This window comes from Musa acuminata, chromosome BXJ2-11 (genome assembly GCF_036884655.1).
Source record: "Musa acuminata AAA Group cultivar baxijiao chromosome BXJ2-11, Cavendish_Baxijiao_AAA, whole genome shotgun sequence".
Lineage (NCBI taxonomy): Eukaryota > Viridiplantae > Streptophyta > Magnoliopsida > Zingiberales > Musaceae > Musa > Musa acuminata.
The window spans coordinates 25244084-25265719 of NC_088348.1; the positions used below are offsets into that span (position 1 = coordinate 25244084).

A 21636-nucleotide genomic window follows, 5' to 3' on the forward strand; every position below is an offset into this window, starting at 1 on the left:
ACTTAGCTTCTGATAGTACCAGATTGTCTAAGGATACAAGATCACTATCACAATGGAGATGGTGATAGTTCTAAAAAAGTTTATGATCTTGTATTGATTATACAGTGCAGGCTGCTATACCATAATGCCAGATCAATTATTGATATTTTCTTTCCTTGTTTGTCATTTTCACAGTGACAGTGAGAATACCAGCACCCACTTTAATGACAAACCAAGCTTCACTCAAAAATTAAAGGATTGTGGTTTTGATATGTTACATTCTGTATCATGCCAAACTTTTTGAGTTGACAAGGTACTGATAACCAAAATTTGGGCTAACAAAACTGAAATAAAAAAAAAGTTTATTTTAATACCTTAGAAATTGACCATCTGGTTTATTTTTTCAATCAGTCAGTCTGTTTTTTCCTCAGCTTCCTCATCAGATCTCCTTTTCAATCATCATTGTGTTGTACTTCTTACCTTACTTCCGCTTTATGCCAATGCTTCGCATTGCCAATGAGGAGGCTGGAGGTAGGAGAGACATTGGGAACAACTATATTCCAATTTTGATGTACATTTTTCATTTTATGCTGCATAGATCTTCACTTGCTTTTTCTTTCTTTGTCTTTTTTCATAGCTGGCAACATTATAATGCTATGCTGGCAGCACAAAACCAAAGCCAGTGTGAGCTGAAACATCTAGTTTTAGCAAAATTTTGAAGTTTTGAGTTTGGGTTAAGCCAGGTCCACTAGGAGCCTGGTACTTGGTATTTTATCATTTTATGTATAGTATTTATTGTAGAGACTGAACAACATCTACTTTAATAGCTTACCAAGGCTCAGTTATCTATTAAGAGAGGTCCACTTGGAACCTATTTGCCTAAGATTTTATGCAAAATGGATTGTAGATATTCTCGATCATTGTATGCTATACTTTTTGTACAATGGTTTCAGATAAGAACTGAGAGTATTCATTATCACCTAAATGGATCACTTCTTGGAAAGGAGTAAATAAGGATTCTGATTTTAAATAAAATGAAAATTTCAAAAAAATTAAAATGGAAAAAATGTATCTAAAACTGTTTTTTAATTGAAAAGAACATAAATAAAATTTTTGATTATTTAGGAATATATATGCTACTTGAAAATAATGGTTCTTACATGTAAAAGATTTTATAGGGTGCTATCACGTCATCATTTTCTTTCACTGTTCCAAATTAGCACTCAACTATGTGCACTATGTTTCAATCAGCTGGTACATCTATCATCTCTTCTCCATCAGTTAAATATGCTTTGAATGCATCTACATTAGCCATAGAATCTCTGTGGCTCCCAACAGCTCTTTTTGAGGTCACATGTGAATCTCCAGGCATGCATGAGGTCATGGCCTTAATGAATGAAGATCCCATCCTTTATAATATGAAATGATCTGGCACCTCCAATCTAATTTTTGTTGGTACATCTTTCTCACTTGTTTGCATTTTTTTTGCTCTCTTTCCCTTTTTGAATTGCAAGCAATATGTGTAGCTGACAAGCAGGGAGCCATGGTTCAAAATATCAACCATAGCAGTCAGTATGGACCAGTATATACTAGTTTGATGCTTGACTGATATACGGACTTGATAATTTGTCTACTTCTATTCAATATAAGGTGTATCCGGTACACATACCATGTCAGGCAGTCTGGTCAAAATTTGTCCAGTATATACGGATGTATTAGGCACTAAATTTATCATTCAATTTCCTTACTGATCCAGCCATTTGATCCCTCTCCCATCTGAACTAGCACCATTTCCTCTCTTTCACTTAATAATCTTAATTGCCTCCAAATTCATTTCTATAACTCCCAATCTTTATTAAATCTTAGCAAATCATGGATCAAACTCGAGAAAGGAGGATCATTTTTCGAAAAGTCAAGATAATTATGAAACCAAAGTTAAACTTTTTTCTGTTATTTTCATTAATTGAACCTTTTTTGAGATATTTTAATCTTAACTTTATGGTTACATGCTTAAGAATGTAAAAGGCTTCTAGATCTATGCATTTCCACTATTTTAATTTCTTTTGTAGATCTACTTCATTCCACAATGGATTTATGCAAATTTTGTATAGAATTAAAAACTACCTCATTCCAAGCTGGAGAAGTCGGCTAGAACTGCACGGTAACGATCTAGATTCGCATGGATTTGGACTAGATTCTCATGTTTGATAGCTGGTCCAACCCTACTAGGATGAGTATCAATAAATTTCCAGGTGTGTTGACAAAGTCTTCCACAAGTCAGTTGATGAATCAAATCAGATTCACGATCTGTGTTACATTCGTGGTCTGATGGATCCACAATACGTTCATGGTCTGATGGAGACTATGGTAAATGAGATTAGACATAAGTTCGTTGTACAAGTGTCACCTATAATGATGTTAACTCCAAGAAAAATAATGAACATTTGATGGACAACAAAGACATCTTTTAAAATCCATTATTATGATGGATGTTAGTGATAAGCCAAAGTAGAAGATAAAAGTGGCAAAGACAGAGAGCATTGCCCATTTTATTTACAGTTATCGTTTGGTGAACACGGTGATACAGAGATCATATCATTAGGTGAACTTGTATCACTCTTATTATTGTCCACTTCATCTCTTTGAAGCCCATCCAATAAAGAAAGGTTGGACTCAAGGTGATGTTCACTTTAGTGATTGGGTTAGCTCCTGTTATTCTCGTTGGATGGGAAAATTATTGAGAAGTACATTTAATCATCTGAATGCAGTAGATAAAATTGTTATTGGTGTGTAGCCACATGTAGTTAAGCACCAGGATTATATAGAAAAGAGTTTAAACATGGACCATATATATCACTTAATACACATTGCCAAATAGGAGATTAAGAATGTACTCCCTGGTGCAGAGAGTTGTGAAGTTGAGTGGTGGTTATAATTTAGAGGATTCATATCACGCTCAAATAAAGTGCATTGAGGGTCATATTAGAGACCACTTCGTTTAGTAACTACAAACATAATTGATCCACATTTGTGTTGTTACATACCAAAAGGTAACAATCAACTTTCATACAGATGCTTGAAGAAGATGATGTATATTCATTATAACATGTGACTAAGGCTATGCTGCCATGAGCTAGACAAAGAAACAGAGGAACTAGTGTCAGAACCCATTTGGTTTGGACTATGAAGTTCTATCACAATAACTTGGATCTGATGATAGATCAATTATGCATAACAATAGAGAGGCAGGGTGATCCTTTTCTGGATGAGGTTGGGGATCTATCCCATCTATCTCCTTGCGACTTGGAGGAAGGGAGAGGACCAATAGGATTCATAAGCCAAGGCTCCTCAATATGAGGAGCAGGACCTAATGTAACGATGTGCTTGTGTTATAGGCAACCAATCGCACATGGGCCATGGTTCAGCACATTAGAGTCGATTATTCTGTTATCACAGCAAGGAAAAGGTCATTTATTATCGTCTGTTGATTTATTGGGCATAAATGATGAAGAACAGGTAGAATTGGATGATTAGACTTCTCCCTCAAATTTTGTATTTTGTAAAATCTTTGATGACATTGAGATAGATAGTAGTGTGTCCACTGATGATGGTGGCTAGGACCAGGGTTTTTACCTTCCCACTTTGCAGACAAAGGAAACTGGAGCATCAGTTGAGGAACAATATTTCACCTATGCCACCCAGAGATGATAACAGTGCACATTGATCCACCCAACAGAGATTATATAATATTAAGTTAGATACGAGTTCTTCGTATTCAGTCTTTTTATCAGTATTGTTCTCGTGACCAACAGTTTCATGGCGATAGGTGGTCGTTCTTCTAGTAATTTGACACATTATATGACTGACAATGATAGTTATATTGCCCCATAGCTAAGGCAACCTTGATCTAACCACAAGATGATATATAACTATGGCTGCATAGCTAATGCACATGGATCTAATCATAGGTCAAGGTTTTAAAATCATGATCCTATAATGGTTTCAAATCTTTTGATATTCTACCATAATGTTATGATACTGGTGTATCAGACGATATACTGACCTATAGTAGCAACTGAGAGATTAAAAAATAATAATAATACTGACCGATAGTATGCTAGACCATATGGTCCTTCCTTAGATCAGTAAATACCAGTCATTATGCCCTGTACCAACCAATATTTGACACTTTGGCTTAGATGATCTCCCAAACTTTTGCACTTGAGCTTACTACATTTAACTGTTCATATGCTATTATTTAATCTGCAGTTAATTACAGAAAGGAATCTCAGTCTCCTGTCATTCTCTGAGTAAATGTATAATAAATGTGCAATTAAGTGTAGGAAGGACATTCATTCTTGTGCATTTGATGAATATGCAAAATTTTCCTACCATCTGCTTCAAGATGGGGCGCACACATTTTTCAGAATAATCTTTCTTTGATTAAAAACTTTCTCTATAATTAATTCAGGGTATATCTTTAATGATAACAGTGTTGCGAGTGCTCCAATTACCAAATATAAAGGTAATATGAAGGCAAAATTTTATTGTGCTGAGCTAACAAAATTTCTGCATCTGATATTTGCACTTATTTTCAGGTGGCTTCACTTCTTCTTTGCTGTGCATTTTTCTATGACATATTCTGGGTTTTCATCTCACCCCTCATATTTCATGAAAGCGTAATGATTGCAGTAAGTTCCTATCTTGTTTTCTTGATCTTCATTTTGTCAACACCTTTTTTTATATGTGAAACAGTGAAAGTACTTTTATTTGTGTGTTGCCATAAAGAGGGTACCAAGCCAAGTACTTCTAAATGCACTTGAATACAAGCTATGGAGTTGCTTTATCTTGTAACCATCTTTGGAAAACACTCTCTCCAAACTCTCAAGCTGTGTTATTAGTTTTCTTGCATAATGGCTATTTTAAGTAACCCAAGGATGTCTTGCGGCCAAAAGGTGTGGATAGATGTATCTCACTTAGAATGAACCTAGGACCAAGGTTCTGTAAACCGATTGCCTCAGTCAAAACAGTCCAACTTTTACGTGTCTGACAACTGACCACTACACGAACCAGATAATTTTGTCTGATTTGATCCTAAATTAAGCTTAATTCCCAGTAAGTTCAACACAGGACTTACCAAATGGTAAGGTGACAGATACCAGCTGTAACTTACTGCCTGGGAGTATGTCTTGGCTGTTGTAGCATCTCCTGCTTGCCGCAGCACCACGTTCCTGCCTCCTCCTTGCCACTATTGTTGCTCCTTCACCTCCTTACTGGTTTGTCTCTGCATTGTGGCCTCCCCTCTGCCTCATGGTATTCCTCCTCTGTATCTCTCTCTTTCTCTTTCTGCTTGTAGTGGTCTGATTACTATTGACTAGTAGCAAACTGTACCAACACTCAATACACTGTATGGTACTAGTACCACACAGATCTGGCCATTGACATGTATCTGTAATAGACTGAGATTTAATCCTTGCTTGAAAAGCCAAAGTTGTGTCACGAATGAGTAATATATATCAGCAAAGGCAGTAAATGGTTAGAAGACAAGGAAATATGAAGAGGTCAGAGACAGGAAAGAACTGAAGAGGCAGGAGCGGGATTAGACAAGGTTTCTTACTTTCAGATTGGCTTCAAAATTTATTATTCTTCTTCTGTTGGGGATGGTAGCTGCCTGTTTTCAGAAATTGGCCAGGGAACAAATACCAATTAAATCCAATCAATTGGCAAACCAATTATCATGGTTCGCCTTACTGGTCTATACCGGTGTTTTAACTAGTTATCGGTACAGTACACACCGAACTATACTGAACAATACCGAGCATACTAACATATGGTACATGGGGGTGTACCGATGTACCACCCATACCAGTCTCCTATCCAACCAGTACATACAGCCCGTACCGAGCGGTACGCCATGGTACGGTGAACCTTACCGATAATAATTAAATCCTTTCAAAAGACAAGGCAAATAATGATTAAATCAATCAATTAGGACACATAATAACAATCATTCTAGTCCAGTTAGAAACAAAGAACAATAACAGTTGGAAATAAAAGTTAGTCCAAAAAGATATGTGTAAGCAATATGGAAATTGACCCACAAAGGAAGCAGTGACCACCAAAATAAAACCCCAGAATCAAGAATCATCAATTGAATGCCTCAAAAAAGACTATTATATGCATCCAAATTTTATCAACTTTTAATCAGTATGAATGAATTTAGTTGTAGACATCAAATGGATACTAATTTTTTTAAACATGTATGTTTAAATCAATTTTTTGTACCAACTAGATACATGACTGATCCAAATTTTGGTTGAGATAGGTCGATATTGGATGTGACTATTATATGCATCCAGGGTCATATGAGACAAATAATTAATAAACTAATTTAAATCTATGTTTACTATATAGAAAAGATTTAAAGCAAATGTGTAAAACAAAAACCTAAGAGTACACATTAATTAATCAAATAAAGGCTTTCTAGTTTCAATATAGCTAAATTTAACACCTTAAATATAGCTCAATATTCAGATATCAGTAGAACCAAGTCTGTATTTACTTTTGGAGGATTCTGGATTAGCTGGAATCGTATGCAAATCTGAGTTATATGATGGATACACATATGTAATTGCATCTTGCTCAACATAATATATAGACGAATTCAGACAAAGCTAACCCATTTTCTCCCTAATACTTGATTCTTTCACTATGAAGTTTCTCAACTTAGGAAAAAATGTTGTTGAAAGATTGCCCTTTGTTTGTGATCCATGATCCATGATTCTTGTGTGTAACTAATACCCTAGTAAAGAAAAGATGTATCTAGTGCACGAGGCTTCCATCAATAAGGAGTCTGGGGTCAATGTACTCAACCTTACCTTGAAATATGAAGAGATTGTTCCTGTGATTCAAACCCTGCCATGATAATTTTTCCATAAGTAGTTTGTTACCATGTGCTGTTAAGATCCTGCTGTGATGATGATGACCAATTGATGGTTGATTGCAGATGCAAGTCCTTGTTTGCTAAAGAGAGTCTGCATTAGGTTATAGCTCAGGTTAAAGAGAGACGATGATCAATGAAGTCAAAAATATTTTTGTCCATTATAGCTCAGGTCAATTGAACTTGTAGTTATGTAAGTCTATTATGCACATTAATGACAAGCACACAACATAATTAACAGAAATCAAAAGGCACAGGAGCTTTATTAATAATCAAGTTTCTAATTCTTAATTTCGAGAAAAATATGGTGTAAAATGAAATTTCTTAAAAAATATTGTATTTATTCATGTGTATACTTTATCCTGTGTATTACCTTCCGTCTTCCTCTAGTTTCATGGAATGTCTCATCTTTCTTCTTGCAAATTGCCTTTGTCGTTTAGCTTGATGAGGAAGCCCAAAATTTGGTCTGGTCCAACATTATTTTCCTACCCTTTACTTTGGTCATATGGAAGTACCATGCCTTTCCTCCTTGTATCACATTTGGTGACTGAGCAACCCTAGCCCAGTGATTGGGAGACCAAAGAGCTGATTCTTTCTAATGGACTGATAATTGGTCCAGTCATAATCAAAAGTTCAATATGGGGTGGCAGCCACATTTTTGTTGCAAAAATCCCCGTAGCAAATGAGTTAAAACTGATTTGTAGGTAAAACACTGATAAAATTAACATGATGCTACTGATCATATTAACATTTTATCACATGTGAAAAAGGCTCTCTTTCCTATGTAATCTGTATTGCCACAAATGGTGTCTTTTCTGCTATGATTAAACTAAATAACTAATATCTATAGGCTCTAGAGATTCAACTTTTTGTAAGTGTCCAATGCAATATATGTAACACTAGCCAAACATAATAAAGACATCTTTATTTACAGGTTGCTACTGGCAACAAGGCAGGTGGAGAGTCCATTCCTATGCTTCTGAGAATGCCTAGATTTTTTGATCCTTGGGGAGGCTATCAAATGATTGGTTTTGGAGACATTATTTTGCCTGGCTTGCTTATTGCTTTCAGTCACAGGTACCAAATTAGTTGTTGCACTGCATGATTTTAGTGTTATAGTTAGTAGTTATATGGTGCATATTGTTAGTATCAAAATGCATAATTAGGCACAGATGTCAAAGTGATAGAAATCATCATGGTCTACTTTCCTGCTAGGAAATGATTGAATATCAAGTTCAGCAGTTTAAATAACTGCAGCTAGAGATAATTCTCCATAATATCCTATGTGATCTGCTTTGCTGTTCTCTGACAACAAACCAATTCGTTCTTCTACTTTGAGATTTACAATGAGGACCATTTTCTATATATTTGGCATGTGTTCCTCTCAAGAGAAGCAAAATAGAACAATAAAAGGTTTCTTTGTAAAATCTGTTTTGTTAAATCAAATTTACTTCTGGTTTGGTGTAAACATTCTCCCCTACATTGTCAAGAGAGGAACTTTGGATTTTGGAATTCTTAGGATTTGTGAAATCAATACCATGAGAGATGGAGTGATGTTTTTCCATAAACATTCTCTAATTTGAACTGAAATGACATGTACAGAAGCTAGAAAGTGAAGGGCAATCGGTATTGCAGTCTGGGCAATTCATCCATTCCAGTATGAAACAGAGCTATTGCTCAATAAGCTCACTGTAACAGGGTTACGAGTGGCAAGTTGACTGGTACTAAGTTGTAACAGGTAGCATCTCTACTACTTAGTATATCAGCATCGGGATTTTCTCTATTTTATATGTGTTTATATATATATACATATATATATATATACATATATATATATATACATATACATATATATATATACATATACATATATATATATACATATACATATATATATATACATATACATATATATATATACATATACATATATATATATACATATATATATATATATATATATATATATATATTTTTTTTTTTGACAGCTACTGGCAACTTTTTCTTTATTTTCTTCTCTCTCCTCTGTTTCTTCTGTTGCCTTGTCTTCTCCTCATTTTCCTCTTTTTCTCCACCCCCACCTCCTCTCATATATTCTCTCTCCATCTTTAATTTTCTCCACTGCTGATCAGATATGTGTTCATCAGCACAGTGGCATGCAAGCACACGGTATGTCCAACCCTAAGATGCACCCAAGGATTGGTATTGTACCAGACCAAGATATGAAACCTTGTCATTGTGACACTATAAATGAAGGGCATTGAATTGAGTTGAGAAAGGATGTGCATGTAATTATATAATTTTTACATGTATCAGTGTTAACTGAAACTTAATCTGTACCAGACCAAGATAGCTTCCATCAATAGATTGAAACTAGTAGTTTTGTCCTATGGAAACTCTAGCTTCCATCTTTTTATCAGAAGTATGGAAAGTTGTCAGTCCCCATCTAAGGCTCACCAGTGCTTGAGAACTAGTATAAGAGGAAGAAATAATCCAAATATAAAAAAGGTAACAATGATTCAATTTATCCTGTTTTATCTTATTTATAATCGAACCACAGAGAGATAGCATAATGAATGTATCAATAAACATAAAAGATAAACAAACCATAAGATATTGTGCCTTATAAATTTTTATTCCCCAGTACTGTCAGCAGTGATTAAAATCAATGACTGTTGTACCGACCGAAACGACATGAAACGGGTGGTCCAAACGTGGACCGTACGCAGATCACCCTCGTTTCCGGTGGTCTGATCCAACCGAGAGGAAAAAACGAAAAGAACCTAAAATGGGCCTGATCCAACTTAGTATTTATAGAAAAACCTAAAATGAAAAATCTCTTCTTGCGATACTGCTGCCGTCACCACTGCTGTTCGATGCTGCCGCTGCTGTCGTTCACCACAATGTATCTTCTCGGTACACTCCCACGTCTTCTTCTTCTTCGCCTCTTCTTCCTTCTTCCTTCTTTTTTTCTTTTTCTTCCATTACTTCCTCTTCTTTCTTCTTCCTTCTTCCTCCACCTCCACTGCTTCCTCTTCTTCATTCTTCTTCCTCCTCTCACTCCACCACCTGCCTTCTTCCTTCTCCTCTTCCTCCACCTTGCCTTCCTCTTCTCCTTCTTTTTCTTCCTCTCTAAAACATCAGTTTGTATCTGTGTACCAACACATGTACACCGGTATTGATTGGTATATACCTGTCCGAACATATCACTGAAATGGGTCCAGTACCCGAAACGGCAATCCTTGATGAAAATGTTACATGCAATTTGATAACAAGGCACAAATCTGTACTTACTCGTTTTGCTTAAGAACCCTTAGATCTATATGCACCCATAATCCAAAGTATGTTTTGCATTCTTCTTTATTAAAATTATAGTGGATAAATGCAAATTTTGCTTTGATTCAATAGGTAAACAATGGTTAGTTGTTTAAGATGATAGGTATTACATATTATTTTGTTTAATACAGTAATTATTCAATTTAAGAGTAAGCCTTGGCACCACAGTAAGATTGCTCTTTTCCTACCTGGGTGGCTAGGTTTATGTCATGAAGACATGAACACAATATCTCTACTTGAAGGGGTAAGTGATATGAACCCGAATGCAACTAGCGTGAATTCATCTTGAGTGGATATAGTATTCCTACATTGATCCTCTCCAAATCCATGTTAATAAGAACCTCATGCATTGGGCCATCTTTTTTATTACTGTATAAAGTAGGCACAAGTTTTCGAGGCATTTTCCCTGTCAATTGTTTCAATGACTTGATGAACACTACTTGGTTTGCTCCATCTTAATTGTTTACGATGAATAATTTTCATTTTCTTTCAGTTAATTACACAAAAAGCAAATGATTTATTTGATGATGGAAATTGAACCAGAATATGACTGCCATAGTCAGACATCAATATTCTTATATATGTAATGTAGATTAAAAGTGAGTGATTGTTTCATATTTTTTGTATTTAGCTTGAATTAAGGGTCATATTGTCATTGACCTTTTCTTTTATTGTGTAGGTTTGATAAATCAACTAAAAAAGGAATCTTAAATGGCTATTTTGTTTGGCTAATAATTGGCTATGCTTTTGGTAGGTCCATGTTCCTCAAATCTAGTCTTTTTTCTGTTATTTGTTTATGTCAATGTTGATTGTATAGGAAAAAATATTTTTGCTATTAAATGATTAGTATTGTTCTATGTTTCAAATTATAATAAAGAATTTACTAGGGTAATGGATGTTCTTTTAATGAGTTGGGTTATCAGCCAGGTTCTCATATGTTGAATTGCCTAATATTCCATAGTCTCTATATCTGTGAAAGAAGATATAGATTATAGGGGCTTACAAAATATAATATTTTTTTATTTTGCTAACAAAACAAAGATGTACCATGTGTGATGTGCCTTTGGATTACCTAATATTGAAGAAGAATCTGGTCAGATATTTGATTTCAATATTCTCCTTGAGAAATTGGGCCTCTCCTTCAATATTTTTGCTTCAATTTGGAAGAATTTGACTGAGAGTTGGGTGAGGGGAAGGAATGAGGGTGAGAGGGAGAAATGAATTGGGAAAGAGGGCTGAACAGGGCTTTCCAGCCCCTATATATACTTAAAAAAGATCAGTCTCTTTTTGTCAACTCACTAGTAACTGCAATTTACAGGGCTTACTGGGTGGTTAGTCCTGTTTCACAAGTAGACCTCCTGAGAGAGGGCAGTTTGGGTCCTAGTTCTCTAGCAGACTAGTATATATCGAGTGATACATTCACCGGTCCAGCTGGTTTGTCAAACCTTGTATAAAACTTGCAATTAAATTTTAATGATAACACTAGAGTAGTTACTAGTTATAAGTTAAATGGATCTTGGTTACTTCTAGAAATTAGTATGCCTCTTTGAAGGTAAATCTTGTTTGGGATTTCCAGGTGTCAAGTTCTGTTTCACAAGTGGACTTCCCACTAGAGGGCTGTCCGGGATCTGACCATCGGGAAGACTTTTTTTGTCAATGTATATTTTGTCAATTCCTTTGTGAAACTTAAATTATTATTGATGTTTTTTTCTTTCTTTATTTGCTGTTTGCAGACTGAATTTTCCTTAGATTCATGACTTGTTTACTGTTCTTACTACATGTCTTAGCTTGTGTACCTTAAAGTAATACAAACCTACAGAACTCTAAATGCACTTAGGTAAGCTGATTTGGCAGCAGCAGAGTCATGAGGTTATCAACTGATTTTCTAGTATGAAGATATGTTTCATAAATTTAAATTGTTTGGTTTTGTTCAAATTGCAGTCACAGTTGTAGATCCACGTAACTTATTGTTCACAATATCAATGCTTCTTTATTGCTTGCATTTAATTACCTTGTTGGTATGCCATTGTGGTGTTCCACGTGTGATGGCATTATGCCATTTAACATAGATCAACATATGCCTCTACTTCCAGGAATGTCAACCAGCATGATACATGCTGGCATTGAAAGCTATGGTTCATGCATTCCCCAGTTGTTGATAGTAATCCAAGCAGAAAAATGAAGACAATGTGTGAGGATGAAGGAAAAAAGAAGAGCAGAGAGAGAGAATAAGATATGGATGTTGCTTTAACTAAGGCAATTTGCATCTTTTCTCATGATATGATGGTCAAAGAAAGAAGAGCTTCTGATATATTCTTTAATAGCTCTGTTTTTAAGGGAAAACATAGAATGAGACTGTTTTTCATTTGGAAAAGACATCATGAAAATGAATGTAGCTTTTGTTAGGATGGTGACAATCCTCAGATGTATAACTACTAATTGTCAGGTTGGAGCTTGCATCAATGGGGATAAGAATAATAGTTTAGGTGATTTTGACTTTTCAAAGGAATTCTATATGATGGTAGTGGGGTATTCAAGGTACTCCAATGTTAAAAATGAAAGAGACCAACAGAAGTAGCAGCTTATGTCGGGACCTTCAAAATCAATAGAGGACAAGGTTCTGGAGAAAAGTTAGATGGGTTTCAAAGGTTGTCTGTTTTAAGATCCTCCGGTGAAGCCTGTGCACAGTCTTGTTTGTCTTAAGCCTGTTTTCGGAAAGAAAAAGCATTTAGCTATCAGATGAAATCTATCCACTAGTGGAACAGTCCACTTTTTTCCACTTGTATGAGGTCTGTTACTGGATATATAAGTATTCCATTTTCCGTGGTGCTGCATAGAAGTGTAATAGAGAGGAATGTGCAAGCTTGACAGTTGGCATTTTGAAAATTTTTTTTTCGTATTGTTTAGATCTCTTTCTTGGCAAAAGAAACAATCAATTATTCATTAATCTTGCACATTACATCAAATGATGTTGAGATCACTATAATCCAGTAGCATAGGATCTCCCCAAAAGCTGTTAATGCCTGGCACTCTAGCAGAATTAGCGAATCTGTGATCGATCAGATTTACTTCTCTAGGGATTTAACTCCAATTGAGAACATTAACAGTTTGAGCAAGAAAGTGTTGATCACCCAGAATCTGTGAGTAGTGAGTCAGTCCTGATCCAAAATGTTCCTGTACCTCAGCAAACTGTGCATCCAGCAGCTATCAAAACCTCTTCCTGATTCCTGAAAACAAAACCAGTGCCTGCAAACTGGCCAGTAGTATTAAAAGATCCATCACAGTCCATAAATGAATATTGTAAAGGTAAATGAGTTTTCCGTGTCACAGCAATATCCACACTTGGCTCACGAGAAATGTGATTGATTGTACCACACAGTTAAGATAAAGGTAGCCCCTTCCTATCAAGATCTTTTTACATCTAGCTTTTTTGATAAACTGAATGGTCAGTACTGATTCCTTTCTTCTAGTCTGAATCATCTTTATCCTAATATGAACCTAAGGCCTGGCTGGTATGTGGTGTAGAAATCCTAGGATTTCTGTGTAAATTTTGAGAAGGGATTCAATTTCTGACAGAAATCCCACTCTTATTTTTAGCTTCAAAATCCCAACTTCAGTTTTCCAAATTCGAAATTTGTGCTTGGCTTGGGAATTTCATGCATGTTTTGTGTTTATCCTGGGATTTCCAAGGAACTAATTTGAGGGTGTTTGGATGAAACCTTGAGGTTTAAAGGGAAAACCCCCATACTGATACTAGGGCCTTGGTCCTTTTTCTCTTATTGTTTATTTTCAAGGGTTGAGTTTATGCACAATGCTGATCTTTGATATTCTTGTCAGCGCTAAGAGAATGACTCTTTAACAGGTTTGTCTCTCACATATCTTGTCTTTTTCCTGATGAATGGACATGGACAACCTGCTCTGCTCTACTTGGTTCCATGTACCTTAGGTGATTAACTGGATCTCTTAGCATTTTAACAAAGCCATTGGTTATTTATCATTTTTGCTAATGTATAGAAATTATGTTGGTCAAAATTGCTGACCTTCTGTGAGGTTGAGTTTCCAGGTCTTACTGTTGTATTGGGTGGAATTAGAGGAGAACTTAGCAACCTGTGGAATTTCGGAGAAAAACAATCCGAAGTTAGTCCTGCTGGACAAGTTTAACAATTGTTTAAATGAACTCTCATTCAAGATGATGATAAAGCTTTGGCAAACTTGCATCATATTCTCATGGAAAATCATAGGCACGGCACTGCCTGATTTAACCTGTCAGGTGCGGTTTGAGATGAGAACCACCAACAGCTACTCTACTTGCCAGGAATATGTAGCACCGATATGGAATATGAGGTAACAATGTCGACAAGCTCGTCTATTCTTGATATTTACTCTAATGAAATATAACATGTTTTGCTCCTGAGAAGTAATGTAATCCCCCCACATTCTCTTTTGACATCTTCTGTATTCTACAACATCATCTCTACTTTTTCTTTAGTGTAATGTTGTAAAGTTAATTCATCAATATTTTGCCGTAAAATCTGTCATTTTGTTCTGCCGCTTCCATGAGCACTGATAATTGCATTCTGTATTTTCTCGCTGATCTGCGTGAACTTTTTACCTATATTTGGCTCAAGGATAGTTCTGTCTTCTTTTTGAAAAGTTTTGAACATAGGTTAGGGATTGAACTCTTTTAGAACTCTTTCACGAGTTTTTCTATCGCAAGATAAAACAAGACACCAACCATCATGAACTGCTGCTATATGTCAGCCTTGATGATTAAGGGTCTAGAGTTTGACATGCGATACCACTTTATTTTGTGTTGGAAATAAATGGGATATTGCAAGAGAATTCTATTTTGTTCTTTATGTTCTTGCAAAATTATGTTTTACTGCCTCCTCCATTGATCATATATCACTTTTTCTAAACAATTACATTTCATTCTATGTTTCCTTTTGACCGTTTTGTTAGAGAGATATCGTGATGTTTTTTCATAATATCAGAAATGTATCCTCTCCTTTACACAGAGATTTATGTTTTATAGTCCCCTCATCTTTCCCCTTGTTTTCAACATCTTATTTCTTAATTTTTCTCCTTCCTCACTTATAATCATAAGGTGAGATGGATGCCTTTTTATTTTTCATTAAATAATAATAATAATAATGACATGTGCATTTCACATTTTGTGCTTCCTTTTGATTGTTTGAATATGTTTATTTATTAGAGGTGTTATGATGAAAAATATCATTATTTTTTTATAATATCAAAAAGTATCCTCTTCTTTTTTCTTTTTCTTTTCCTTCTTCTTCAAAGAGATGTTTTTCATTCTCCTCATTTTCCCCTTCTTATAACATTCACACATCTCCTTCCTCACTTGAAATCATTGGAGGAATAGATTTTAGCTCAAAATGTCCACTGTCATGCATAGCAATGACAAGGGATGAAATATAATGCGTATAACAAAAATTATGTCGAGACGTCAAATGTAATTAATTATATCAGGGGGTTCAAATGAATATTAGGATAAAGTTGGAGCGTGTCAAAACTGGACCGGAAAGATGAGACCAAGACGAGCGTATGGAGATGTCAAGACTTTTGGAGGCTCACCGATTAAGCTTATAAGCATCAGGAGAACAAACAAACAAACAAAGAGCATTGACATTTTTATTGATATGGAACTGATACCTAATAATGGATCTGACTTACGGACTTCTTTTACCCCGACCTTACTCAGGAGAATAACAAGGAGCATTGACATTGTTCTCGATACACCTATAAATGGATTGACATATCTATGCCGACATACACACCGTTCAGAATGGCAAAAAAGAAGAGAATAAGAGGAAGAGGAAACCAGGAAAAGAAAGAACGGCAGCAGGCGGCAGCGATAAGAAACAGGTGGTGTTGCGATAAAGGCGGCTTCGGGCATGGGTGCAAGACAGCAGACGCAAATTACTTCGGGGCTTTGGAAACCATATGATAGAAATAACAAGGAATGAAAGGATTTGAAGTGTACCTCAAAACGGCTACCCGAAGAACAAATAGGAAGACGGATAATGCCTTTGGCCCTCGGTCCCACAGCTGAGCAACGGTTTCAACATTTGGCCAAGAAAACAGATCACAGATTCCATCCCCACTTTCTGAGTGCATGAGCACAAAGCTCAGGAGATAATAACGAAAATAAAAAAAAAAATTAAAAAAGCCAAAAAAAAAAATATTGACAGACAAAAGATAAAAGACTTCCTCAGAGGAAACCGTGCTTGATCCTCGAGTTCATGACAAGTATAAAGATTCAGCGATGCGATGAGATCATGCCTTGGCTGCAGCCCCTAAAAGGGGAAACTGGGTAGGATCCTCAAAATGGAGTGCGGTGGCAGCATCATGGCCTCCCCGCCCTGAATACCCACCTCTATATCCACCACGATCTCCACGACCACGACCTCTCCCACCAGAACCACGTCCACGACCAGATGATGGCCCAATGTACCTCTCTCCCTCCGCAGGTTTTAGAAATTCGTTTATGCTCACCGACTGCAACAAAGAGAAAATTCATCACAACCACCAAACTTTAAGTATGGGTAAGAATGATTCAGACATGATCATTGTCATTTCTAATTAGATGCAAATAAGGTAATATTAATAATATGCAGGTACACAGTACTAAAAACAAGTCTGCTAAAAACATATACTAATACTATTGGAGGAGATGGATATAAACCAATAGATATTAGCACACAGATAAGTCTATAAAATCGATCGCAGATAACCTAATTGGATTTATACATTGTAGAACAGTTTCTTTGCTGTGACCTAGAACATTTAAGAAAAAGTAAAAAAAGAGTTTTTAAACAAAGGAGAAATTACCAGTACACCCGATGAGTTATCAGTGATTACTTAGGTCAGTTCCCCTATATAACATCATCTTTTATTGGATGTCTAAGATGGACATCAGATAAAAGAGTGTCCATGCAAAAAGAAAAACAAGTAATAGCATGCAGCAACTTTGGATGAAGAAACCAGAAGATCAATTTGAAAAGATCGAAATAATCAAAACCAGCCAGAGTAAGAAGTTGCATAACATTATATAGAAAGATCAAACAGCATTTATGGTATCATTTATAGGCTAAACACAATCAAAATGCAAATGCTTAAAAGTATTAAAAGTAAACTCATATTCCTAATTGGAGATGCACACAAACTCAGTTATATATTGTTACATCTCCAATGTGGGACACTTGGTTTTTGTTACTTTTTTATTTGATTATAATATAGTCGTGTATATTTAAATACACCTTTAATCTTGTTCAGTAATTTTATATAACCATAATAAACAGTAAGTAATTGCATAAGAAATCTTCAAACAAAAAAAAAACAAAAAAAATCTATACAGCTAAAAAATCACCTGATTGTACTATGATATCCAAAACTGTGAAGATTCAAAGAAGGAAAACTACAGATTGAATAAAAAAACAAAAAAGGGGAAAAAAGAAGAAACTAAGGCTATAACCAGGTCTAGTTATACCTTACGAACTTTTTCTTCTTTTTCAGTATTATCCTTCTTCTTCAGCTTTTCCTTCTCAATTTTCTGCCACCCAGCAGAGTATGTGCTTTTTAAGTTAACTAGAATCACTAGACGTCAATGAACTGCTATCGCAACGAGTTTAATAGAATCATGATATATATGAGCTAACCAGTTTAATAAAATCATCTTCTTTCTTTCTCTCAACGAGCTGCATACTCTCAAAATCCTTGTCAACGACCACCTTTCTCTCTTCAATTTTCAGAGAAACTAAAGCCTTTCTTTTCTCTTGAAGAACCTTTGCATATTCATGGAGGGTCATTTCCTGGAAATAAAGAAAGCAGCCTTTAGAAATATAGTAATTATTCTCCCAAACCGTGACAAAACTCAACTTAGATCCTACAACTGCAACAACATGGTAACCATGTTATTAGACATAATGAGCTTAGAATAAGAGAAAATAAACAGATGGCGTAGAGCACAAGGCCCCTGCCAGTTAGATATTCACAGCCTCACCCCTAACCGCAACAAGACTTATTCCATTAATCAACCCTTGCACCTAAAACGCAACATTACATCCTTATCATTTTGACAGAAATATCTTCTACTTAATTTTAAAGTGCAACTAAAACTCAGTTTTGTTATGAATAATCACTATACATTATCCTCTTCCTTGGTATTAGTCTCCACAAGAGCCTCTTGAGCAACCAATTGCTTCTGATCTGCATTGTCTGCCTCTGCCCCCTTCGGGATATTGGTAGTTGCAGGCAGGTTCCTGATCCAGAATTTAGTCAATGTATTTGAATATGAATATAACACTGAGAGTTAAGAGAAAAACACAAGTAGCCATTTTGTTGTTATCTAAGATCAACAGAAAACAAAAGACAGTAATGGCACCAAAAGAACCTTTGATGTGATATTCTGCCATGCTGTAATATAGTAATCATTAATATCACAATAGAAGAGGTAATACAAACAAGTATACAGAATAAAAAAAAAATTGCTTGAAAAATATTATCTTCAAGCAAGAGCTAAATGCATCCATGCTTCTTTTCAGCCCTTTTGCAGTGATAAAACCACCATTGCTAAAAGCTCAATCAACAACAAATCAGCATATAGTGATAGAAAGATAACACACAAGGAATCTATCACCCAAAAGTGCAAAAAACAATAATGCACGAGCAAGTGGATCTATAGATCGTTTCCTCATGTTGCTTTACTACATCTATTTAAGCATAAACACTTACATGCCTAAAAATGAAAGCATCTACAACAAATAAGTAAAAAAAAACAAACAAATCTTAAAGTAACCAATAACACACAAATAATCAATCACCTGAAAGTGCAAAAATCAGTAATGACAAGTGGATCTATAGAACATTTCCTCATGGTGCTTTACTAAATCTATTTGAGCAAAAGGACTAATATGCCTAAAAATAAAAAATACTTTCGAAAAAATAAATCTTAAAATATCCAATAAGGAAATTAATATTTTAACATAAGCAAACAGTCCAGGTGAAGAAAAAGTGACAATTGTGTTGATCACTCAGGATGTTCCAGCTCATGTTAGCTTGTGTTTCATAAAAAATTCCTGCATACTTGAACCTCTTGATTAAGATTATTCTAACCTAAGATTATTATGCAAATTATTTGCCTCCAGGATGATATTAACAAAAAAAATTAATCATTCTGGTAATTAGCAGACAGTGTTTCGTCATTTTAGCGCTAGAAAATCCTTTGAGAAGGTAAAATAATTCTTTGCTAAGAAGAAAGGATGTCTTCCACTTGCAATGATATAGCAGTTAAATACAACAAGCACAAGCATACCATCCAGATGCATCATCACCAGTGAGCGCATTATTCTCAGTTTGATCCTTCCCCTTGGGAGCATCCTCTTTAATTTGAGACTCATTCCATCCATCACTTTTCCCATCCAGGACAGGCTCCCTCTCCACATACCTCTGGCTAACACCACCTCTGTAACCATGTTTGCCTCCACCAAACCCCCTCCTTTCACGGCCCTCAGCACCTCTGAAGCGACGGTTGTCACTGTCAAAATTCTTTTCCTCCCATCCTGAACTCTTCTGCTCGTCGCCAAACTTCCTACTCTCATATCTGGGCTCACGGTTCTCCACAAGTTCGTATCTGCTGAGGGCGTCGGCCCTCTCATCCAGCCCATCTCCGCCCTTGCCCTGGATCTCCATGTCAGCATTATCAAATCCCTGGCCCTCATGGAAGCCCCTTCCCCTTCCACGCCCCCTTCCACCTCTGCCACCAGCATATCCCCGGCCACGCCCACCAGAATCACTTCCGAAACCCCTCAAGTACTCACTCACAAACTTTACGGCGGCATCATCATCAGCACCACCGGTGCTACCAGATCGAAATCCAGTTCTCCCAAGTCCACGGCCACGACCGCCTCTCCCCCTACCCCTCTCCATCCGCTCTGGAATAAAAAGAATGAGGGATTCGGGAAAAAAAGGAATTAACAACCTAAAAAGAAACAATGATTTTGCAGCAAAGTCGAAGATTTGAACGAAGAGAAAGATAAGTGGAGAATGAATTCACCAGGGGGAAGAGGTTTAGAAAGGAACCCATCGGTGCCGGTCCTGCTCTTCGGTTTCTCTTCCACCACTACACCCGCCGCCGCCGCCGCCGCCGCCGCAGAGATCTTGGCCTCGACTTTCAGAAGGAGGGCTGCGACATCGCCGCCATCGTCGTCGTCACCCAGGAGGGAGAACGGATTGTCCTGTCGAGCCATGATAACCTCGAAGTTTCCCCCTCCTATTCCTTTCAAACCCTAACGGTAGCCATAAGAGGAAGCTCCACGGGCGCCACCGCCGGAATCCTCTCTTTCTCTCCCTTTCTCCCTCCTTTCAGAACGTAACCCTAGCCCCAAGTTCAACCTCCATGGTCGTCGCCGAATGATCTCTCTCTCTCTCTCTCTCTCGGAGCCAAAGCACCGAACAGCCTCGCTCGTGTGAACTTTGTAGGACTTGAACACGAGCGACGCACGGACACATACGTACCTCGATGTTTAGGCTCGTAGCGCGTAGACTATCGTGGGGCTAATTACGTATTATTTCAATACTTAGACATCTTAAAATTTCGATTCTTAAAATTAAAATTTTATATTAAAATTTTTATACTTAAAAAAAAATAAAATATCTAACTTCAATTATCCTAATATCATATATTTTATCAACGAAAGTATAAAAATAATAATCTTAATATTTTAATTACATTATTTTATGATGATAAATTACGACGGGTCAAGAGTGATTGTTGTGGATGAGAAAGAAAAAACGATAATGAGATATGAGATGATAACACATATGTTGATGCTCTTCATCTAGATCGGTGTTGTGGATGAGAAAGAAAAAACGATAATGAGATATGAGATGTTGATGCTCTTCATCTAGATCGGTGCCACTCAACAACTACATCGATGCTGACATAAATGCATAGCGATGTCGCTCTTTCTCATATCATTGTCATTATTGATGTCGATGCCGAGCGACTCTTTCGTCGCTTTGTATCTATGTCGACGTTGATGCAGTCACCAAGGATAATTATTGTAAAATTGTAAGCAACTATCTAGGATTTTCATATTTACATCTTTGAATCTAAGTTTTGTTTATACATTATTGTAAAATTTTGCCCAATGATACAAATATCCTCTGATGATTATTCTGATAGCAAAATTAATAATAAATAAATCCTGGATAGTTATAATAATGATGTTAAGGAGACATTATGGGGTTTTAGCACAATCCATATACTATCTAGACATTAAGTTTACTTTAGCCATTTAAATTTACACGTATATTTAAATTTAACTTTTAGTATCTTAATGTCAATGTGGGACTTG

At 36.2% G+C, this 21636-nt stretch overlaps 2 protein-coding genes across 9 annotated transcripts in view; one reads left to right on the forward strand and one right to left on the reverse strand.

Annotated features, from left to right (window-relative positions):
* The window catches only part of LOC135626439 (signal peptide peptidase-like 2), a 29158-nt gene extending 14353 nt beyond the window's left edge, over positions 1-14805 (forward strand). Inside the window, exons 9-14 of one of the 5 annotated variants that reach the window (XR_010492343.1) lie at positions 4451-4504; positions 4578-4670; positions 7854-7996; positions 8522-8657; positions 10935-11005; positions 14118-14172. Coding sequence is in view for 4 of the 5 variants with exons in the window: in XM_065131715.1 (XP_064987787.1) it covers positions 4451-4504; positions 4578-4670; positions 7854-7996; positions 10935-11005; positions 14118-14201; positions 14319-14416 (543 nt within the window). In the remaining variant the exon portion in view is untranslated. Of the gene's footprint in view, positions 1-4450; positions 4505-4577; positions 4671-7853; positions 7997-8521; positions 8658-10934; positions 11006-11831; positions 11914-14117; positions 14202-14318 lie in introns of those variants that run through there. The other 4 variants (XM_065131717.1, XM_065131715.1, XM_065131718.1 and 1 more) reach the window with 4 other exon arrangements.
* Positions 14806-15886: 1081 nt separating this feature from the next.
* LOC135626440 (RGG repeats nuclear RNA binding protein A-like) lies at positions 15887-20744 on the reverse strand. Of its 4 annotated transcripts, XM_065131721.1 has the most exons (8): positions 20334-20743; positions 19593-20211; positions 18426-18540; positions 17938-18090; positions 17769-17831; positions 16562-16777; positions 16263-16386; positions 15887-16165 (listed from the first exon to the last, which is right to left on the reverse strand). In XM_065131721.1, exons 1-7 carry the CDS (start codon positions 20524-20526, stop codon positions 16273-16275), a joined length of 1473 nt encoding a protein of 490 aa, XP_064987793.1. In that variant the 5' UTR covers positions 20527-20743; the 3' UTR covers positions 15887-16165; positions 16263-16272. The 4 variants fall into 4 exon arrangements, with proteins under 4 accessions (XP_064987793.1, XP_064987792.1, XP_064987794.1 ...); XM_065131720.1 differs by having other exon boundaries at positions 15887-16386; XM_065131722.1 differs by lacking the exon at positions 17769-17831 and having other exon boundaries at positions 15887-16386; positions 20334-20744.
* Positions 20745-21636: the final 892 nt, after the last annotated feature.

Excerpts from the sequence above, each read along its gene's own strand:
- LOC135626440 (XM_065131721.1), bottom strand. The coding sequence starts at position 20,526 with ATGGCTCGACAGGACAATCCGTTCTCCCTCCTGGGTGACGACGACGAT. Across the intron at positions 17,832-17,937 it reads AAGATGATTTTATTAAACTG|AAAATTGAGAAGGAAAAGCT; the intron begins GTTAGCTCATAT and ends GCTGGGTGGCAG. Across the intron at positions 16,387-16,561 it reads TTTTAGGGGCTGCAGCCAAG|AAAGTGGGGATGGAATCTGT; the intron begins GCATGATCTCAT and ends TCATGCACTCAG.